This window comes from Pseudomyrmex gracilis, unplaced genomic scaffold (assembly GCF_002006095.1).
Source record: "Pseudomyrmex gracilis isolate BER0280 unplaced genomic scaffold, ASM200609v1 scaffold_222, whole genome shotgun sequence".
Classification (NCBI taxonomy): domain Eukaryota; kingdom Metazoa; phylum Arthropoda; class Insecta; order Hymenoptera; family Formicidae; genus Pseudomyrmex; species Pseudomyrmex gracilis.
The window spans coordinates 21,811-29,310 of record NW_018020806.1 but is presented as its reverse complement, the minus strand read 5'-3'; the positions used below and the strand labels follow the sequence as shown (position 1 = coordinate 29,310).

The window sequence follows — 7,500 nt, the reverse complement described above, 5'->3', positions numbered from 1 at the left end:
CACGTCTGGTCTCGGAACCGCTGAGATTGGCGGCAGTCGCTGTTTTCTCCGGATACACAGCCTCGACGATCACCGGGGGTAATGATTCCGCTCTCGACACTCGCTCGGTGTACTCGCTCCCGCTTTCCGTTTGCGCGCTCGATGCGAATTCTTGTTCGTCGCCTCGGTTGGAGTCGAACGACTCGTCCAACTTCCGCGAGATTTGGTCGTTACTTCGGTTACGAGCAGCGGTGGTTTTGCCACCTTCGACCTCCGTCGAAGCGTCACCGTTCTTTGGCCTTATCAAGTCGCCTAAGAAGGGAAAGTACTTGGGCTCGTCTTGTCGCGCACCTATTACGAAACTCGGCGTGTATTGCGAGATCAGCGGCAGCAAAGTTTGCCGCGCGTATCGCTCGGCCTGTGCCAGAATACCGGCCAGTCTCTCCGGCAAGAATTGCACGGTGAACGCTCTGGTGGAAGTCGATGAGGTTTCCTGTATTTCGTCGCGCTGCTTCTCGTGCTGTTGTTGCAGCTGATGATGATGCGGCGTCATTTCGTTCTGCCGAGTGGCTCTCGGACGTAGAATCGGTTCCGTGATCTCGGACAGCTTCAGCGATCGGCCGGTCTCCTTCTTGTTCGGACGCAGCACCGGTTCTCTGATTTCCGGCGAGAACTCCGTAGTGGCGACGGTGGTCTCAACAACGCGCTCCTTCGTCGTTGATGCGCGATAAATCAGATTGCTGGCACCCGAGAAACTTCGTCCGTTCTCCAACTCGATGTTCTCCAGCGAGTTCGAATCGCCGTCGGTCGATATGTCCAGAACGATCCACGGATTCGCGACGTTGCGAACGTTCTCCGCGTTATCGAATACCTTCGACTCGGTCTCGGCGACGCGAAGATTTTGTTCCCTCGTATACGGACCGAGATTCTTCTGGGAATCTCTTCTGTCGGTTGGAAAAACTTCTGCGGAATATCCGGAATTCTTCGTCTCGTAGTTCCGCTCCCTCGTGAAGGGTCCTATGCCGCCCGTCTGCTGATTCTCTTCCTCGACCGTCATGCGTTCGATCGTCGGCATCGCGGTTGAGTTGTCGTTATCCACGGGAATGTTGCACTCGCCCGGATAAAGAGGTAGATAAACCGGCCGTCCGGATTCCAAAATTAAACTTTTCTTGCAAACCGACAGCGTCTTGCCGAAACTGTCGATGATGGCCACCTTGTCGATGGTCCAGGACACCAAACCGGAGGATATCCAGCCGGAGTAAGCTGTGTATTTAATCTGACGAGGAGAGAGACAGTACGAGATCGTTGAAGTGCAATTGGATAAGTTTGCGAGAGAAGAAACAGAGTATCAGGGGCGAGCCGCGCGCGCATCTTGCGGTTTGGTTTGGGGCGTATCCGCCCCGACGATCTGTTTCGTCGTCTCGAAATAAAACATGAACGGAAAGAAGAAACGCGCTTACCTCGATCGCGTCGAGATTGGCGACCGCGGGATGCGGCACGACTATTTTCTGAAGAATAACTCCAACGAGAAGCTCTTCGTCCTTCCGCGTCATCGCGAACGTTTCGTTAAAAGAGCTCTTCCCCACGAGTGTGACCTGCAAAAATTATATATTTTCAATCACGCGAATAGAATCTTGGAAACAAGACGCGCGTATATGCGGGGCGATTGACGATCCCCGAAACGACGGATGTCTCGACTCTTTGCTACGCCTTCCTGCATTTAATTATTTAATAAACAAAGGTATTATGGCTATTGAAGCAAACACTGATGTCGAGGTGTGAATATTTGAATCGATTTATTGAAACTTTGTTGCTAAACGTTTTCGACCTTGTATTAGGTATTTTTCAATGCATTTAATATTGTATTAAAATACGTCGCACAGTGCTGTCAAGAATGTTCATGTCGCACAAGCAGACCCGACCAACACTTTACAAATGGAATAACGCGACTGACCAGTGTTTGCTTCAATAGCCATAATATCTTTGTTTATTAAAAAATTCTTGAAGCTATATACACATATCTTTACATATTTAATTATTTAATTGAATTTTTTTAAACTAACGAATGAAACAAATTGGGTTGTAAGATCCGTTTGCAGGATGTTGTGCAGAGAATGTGCTTAAATATATATATATGTGTATACACATATATACCTCGAAATAATTTTTTTCCTCCATATAGGATGCTGGATTTGCGTCACATATATATGAAGGACCTTGTATATACCCCCCTAACTGATTTTAAAATATATTGCGAAAAAAACTCCTCAGCCAGGAGTCGAACCTCCGGAATCTCCGGCTTTCCGGGCCGTCGCCTTCCCTGTTAGGCTACCGAGGCACTTGGAGTTTGTCTCGCAATACATACACTGAGAAAAAAAAGTTGGTGAAGTAACAAAATAGCATTCGATTCAACTATATGCAGCGGTCACGGGCTGTCAATAAAATATTGATTAATGTAAGAAGATATCATGTTTCAATAGATATAATAATTAGATTATACCGAAAGACAATTTATACATATAGTTGTTTTAACAAAATTATAATTTGTTTAAATACAGGTAACTTTGAATGTACAACGCAATAGGACAACACAATATTTTGTCTGCTTATAAAAATAAGCAGTTTGATTAAATGAAATAATTAGTACAAAGAAATTCAGATTAAATTCAATTAAAGTAAATGAGAATTGCCTATTTCATTTTTTTAACAGTATCTTTTATTTGAAATTATCACAACTTATGTTCGACAAAACAATTCATGGTTTAGTGAATTAAATATGTTCATTACCCTTATTGTTAATTCAACTTATACGAATTTGTTATCTTTATTGCCATATGCTTGAATTAAAAAACCAAGTATTTCAGATAACAAACTGAAACTCAACTAAACGCATTTAGTTGAGTTAATAGTATTTTTTTCTCAGTATATATATGTGATGCATATATCCAGCATCCTATATGGAGGAAAAAAATTATTTCGAGGTATATATGTGTATACACATATATATATATATATATATATATATTCAAGCACATTCTCTGCACAACATCCTGCAAACGGCTCTTGCAACTCAATTTATTTCATTCATTAGTTTAAAGACTCCCGAGCCCGAAGAATCTTCTTCTTGTTATTATTAATTTGAATTTTTTTTTTTGTTTTCCTATATTTCGTCGATGAGACGAACGATTTGGTAGACTCGGCAAAAGTTTTCTTGCTGGCCGGTATAAGCCAGCAAAACTTGTTTCCCGTATATTTGTGAAACCCAGAGATCCTGGATCTACAACAGAAGGACGCATCTTGCTTACCTGAAGCTTGCCGTAACTTCTGGCGGATCTTTCGTTACGGCTGTTGTAAACCTTGATCTGATATTGGTGAGCGCAGAATGGCTCTTCCTCCCTCGTCATCAGATAGAGTTGGCCTCTGGCCGGCGACTCGTTGCTGTAATAACCCATGTCGCCGCAAGGTTCATCCGCGCCGTTCTTACCGCATGGAAAACACTCGCCTCTCAGCAGACCCTCGTAACCGTGCTCACACGGGAACGCCGGAAATCGACATTTCGGACTGACGGAATCGGTGAAGAACTTGTAAGCACGTCGATGATTGCACAACGACTTGCCCTCGACTGCACTCGCTATTATCAAAGCAATAACGTTTAAATCAATAGAATAGATTCATAAGGAAAAATTGATTCGCAAAACAAACGCTTACACCAGATGATGTCGGAAACAGCGCCGAGGAAAAGATTGGAGCAACCACTTTGCATCTTACCGCCGTTCGGATAATAATCCACGTGGCCCATCGGTTGCCAGGAACCAAGACCGCCCAGTATCAATTGCTCGCCGTTGCTGTGAATAACGTCGACGAAGTTTGCGTCCGTCGCGTCTAAACGAACTCTTGGATCCTGCGACTCGAAAAGCGGTCCCGCAGGATCTAATCCTATATTTTACAAAAAAATTCGCAGCGATTAAATAATACAAAATACACTTTCGCGTTTCTCGTGAGTTTTTCATTTCTTTGAAGAAAGAGAAATCTTTTTATTTAATTTCAAAAGATTTACGAAGCAGTTCCATACGGCAGGGACTTATTACCGATATGATTTCAATACCGGTATTATACTAGAGATTGTATACCGTTACCGTTATAGTACCGAAACCGATATGTACCGAAAACCGATATGTACCGAAAACCGTAATAAAATACCGGTATTATTTCCAGAGGCGTATTTAACGTCGGTGCAACCGGTGCGATGCACCGACGGGTCCCGGGATCTGCGGGCCCCCGGTGCATGATAAACATTTATAAATTTATAATATTCATAACATTACCTATCGGAGTTGCGAGTGTCGAAAGATCATTTAGTGTATTAAGGAGACTTAAAAGTTATTTAACAAGTACCATGACACAGGAAAGAACATCTGATCTAACTTTATTATCAATAGAAAAAAATGTTTTGATTAATTTAAATTTGGAAGATGTTGCAAACAAATTTATGTCGGTTAAAGTTCGAAGAGGTGTTTGTTTCTAAATTTGCATACAAATAAGAAATCATTAAAAACTTTTGTCCAATTGCCTTTAATAAATAATAATAATAATAATAATAATGATAATAATAATAATTATTATTACTATTATTATTATTATTATTATTATTAATTAAAGGGCTCTCTCATCTTTGTCCTGGCACCGAAGTTTTACCAGTCTTAAAAACGCGCCTGATTATTTCGGTATTCCTACTAATGGTATTCTTAAAAATTAAATAGGTTAATTAAAGCAATTTTTGTTGCATAATTAATCTTCCTACCGCTTATTGGACTTATAGACCGACAAAATATAAAAACGCTTTTTTTTTATAAACCAATTAAAGCAGCTATTTCTTCATGCTTTCTTTTATTACGTAGCATGACTAATGTAATGAAATTTTTAACAAATTTGGATATTGATAAATATGTCTATGTGTATTTTGTTACTGTTCTTAATTATATTAATTATTGTTACTGTTCTTAATTATATAAAAAAATAATAATAATTTAAATAATATTAAGTTTTTGTGCGGCAGTTTTTTATAAACATTATATTATTAAAAAGTATTATCTACATAATGACAACACTTATCATTTTAAGATATTGCTTTTAAAAAATCACGAACAAATTATCGGTAAATATAGGTAAATATGGGTAAATATACCGGTATTATCGTATACCGGTATGACGTCATACCGGTATTTCTGCATTTCGGTTTGCATAAGGGTTTTCATAGTATTANCNAAAAATATCGGTAAAATACCGGTATTTTGCATACCGGTATAAGTCCCTGCCATACGGTCGACGCTTGTTTAAAAATAAAAAAAAACAACAACATTTTTCATGTAATTTTTGAAAAATGCGAATAGATAACGAAATATGTCGCGCCGCTCGTCGCGGCTTGAACGATGTTTCTTTTTTTTTTTTTTTTTTATCTCAGAATTTTAAATCTCAGAATTTTAAACAGTTAGGAATGCGAAAATTTATACACAAGGACGGTGAGTTTTCAAATTATATGGTGTAAATACGTATTACGTAAGAATATCAACCGGTTGTGTGTGCGCGCGTACATACACGGATTTTATTGCACATGCCAGATGTACTCTAACATATGTTTTACTTCGCAACCAGTTATTTTATTTATTACCTACCTACGCTCGCGCTCACACAGTGCGTACAGTATCAGGTTCGAAATTGCGAAAATAATCGTTTCTCCATGTTACATTGGCGTTCGAAGCAAGATAATACGCGCGAACGATTTGTTTCTGAGTAATAATTTCGCAATTTTCAGTAATTTTTCTTTTCTATATCGAAAGTCAAATAAAATTTGCAGCTTGAGAAGCAAAGATCGCGCAATCGCAGATAAAAATACAATTCGCCGGAAATGGAAGGTAATGACTTTATTGCTTTCACTGCGAGCATGTGAAATTAGAAACCGCGAGAATAATTGTTGCCTAATCCTCCTTCGCGAAACGGCGTTTAGGAAGCGAGAAACTTGCCGGGGGGGAAGGATATCGTGTCCTAAAAATTTCAAGTTTGAGAAACGCTCTTCTATCTTCCATTTCTCGTCGAAATCCAAACGAAACGCGACGTTAACGCGAATCCGCACCGGTGTAAAAACCCGCAAAGTGAATATGAATTCGCCGCGGTTCGATCGTAAGGCACTCAATCGAAAGGCATCGACGCGTGTCGAGGTAAGAGGCGGAATGCACCGTGCATTTAAATGCGTCGAAACCTGGTTGCTGACAGCGGGACCTTGTTACAGTTACTTTTCTCGAATAATCGATTATACGGCCGAGTTATATTCGATTAGGCTTATATTTCTCTCTCTCTGTTTTACAGAGGATTTCGCAGGAAAGTCACCGCCTGATGTTTCGAGTCATTGCAAGTACAATGAACTTGAATAAAAAACATACCGTAAACAGGAAATAACTGTCACGCGCCATGACAGCGCGCCGTAACAATCAGCGTCATGTTTATTAGCGTGGAATGAGCAATTAGATATTTATTCTTTCGAGAATTAAAAAACCTATATACCCCACAAGCTCGAATTTAAAAATCATCAAACAACGTTCACGGCGGTTGAATTTAATTAATAATTTGTTCGGCTTTGCAACAAGATTCGAAAAATTTTCGTATTTTACCGCGCTAAAAAATAATATATATATATAATTTAAAAATAATAAACAATATTACACACAAAAAAGAGAGAGAGTTGTGTGAAATTGAACCTACCAGTAATTCTAGACACATTTCCGAGCTCAGCTCCGGCAAATCCGGCTACGTGAGCGCCCAGGCTGAATCCTATCAGGTGTACCTTTTCCAGTGGCACGTTCAAGCTGCGAATTAATTTCGCTAATTGCCGACCCACTAGTCGCGTATTAGCCGCAGCTCGCACGTAATTGGGAACAGCGCTCCCCGGACCCCAATCAACGCAAACTGCAAATTATTGCAACGTTTGAAAAAAAAAGTTTCTACATCTCACGGTAAAGGACGGAAAGGTAATTTTTATGCACAATTATGAATAATATTCAATTATACATAAAAAAAGAATATTAAAAATACCTATATTACAGTCGTGAATGCTCATTAACGCGGACTTCATATCGTACACCCATAAGTGATTGCAATTGCTTCCAAATCCGTGCACTATGACTTTCGTCGGTAAATTCGGGTCTATGGCACGGTTCGCGTTGTCGCTTATATCGTCGGCAGGTACCTCCATAGGAATTGATCTCGCTCTTCTACTCCCGTATACGAAAAATCTACGAGAAAGAGACAATTAAAAATACGATTTGTCAAACGTATTGAAATAGCAACACCGGATGAGAGAATATACAATTTACATAATTTTGGTGTGATAAGCTCCGATGATATGAAAAATTTGAAGGAAACAAATGGCTCTTAGAAGCAGACACGGATGTAGAGGTGCAAAATTTAAACTTTGTTTATTGTGCAATGTAAAACGTTTTTGATCTCTGGTTTGGGTCATTTTCAATA

General features: G+C 39.8%; 1 protein-coding gene across 2 annotated transcripts in view; it reads right to left on the bottom strand.

Annotated features, from left to right (window-relative positions):
- Positions 1-7,500, bottom strand: part of LOC109858753 — a 26,690-nt gene that overhangs the window by 1,231 nt on the left and 17,959 nt on the right. For both annotated transcript variants that reach the window (XM_020436318.1, XM_020436319.1), the window contains 6 exons: positions 7,066-7,265; positions 6,736-6,939; positions 3,688-3,915; positions 3,285-3,610; positions 1,440-1,574; positions 1-1,255 (listed from right to left, as the gene is read on the bottom strand). The exon at positions 1-1,255 is cut by the window's left edge and continues 1,231 nt beyond it. In XM_020436318.1, coding sequence (XP_020291907.1) covers positions 1-1,255; positions 1,440-1,574; positions 3,285-3,610; positions 3,688-3,915; positions 6,736-6,939; positions 7,066-7,265 — 2,348 coding nt within the window. The remainder of the gene's footprint in view (positions 1,256-1,439; positions 1,575-3,284; positions 3,611-3,687; positions 3,916-6,735; positions 6,940-7,065; positions 7,266-7,500) is intronic.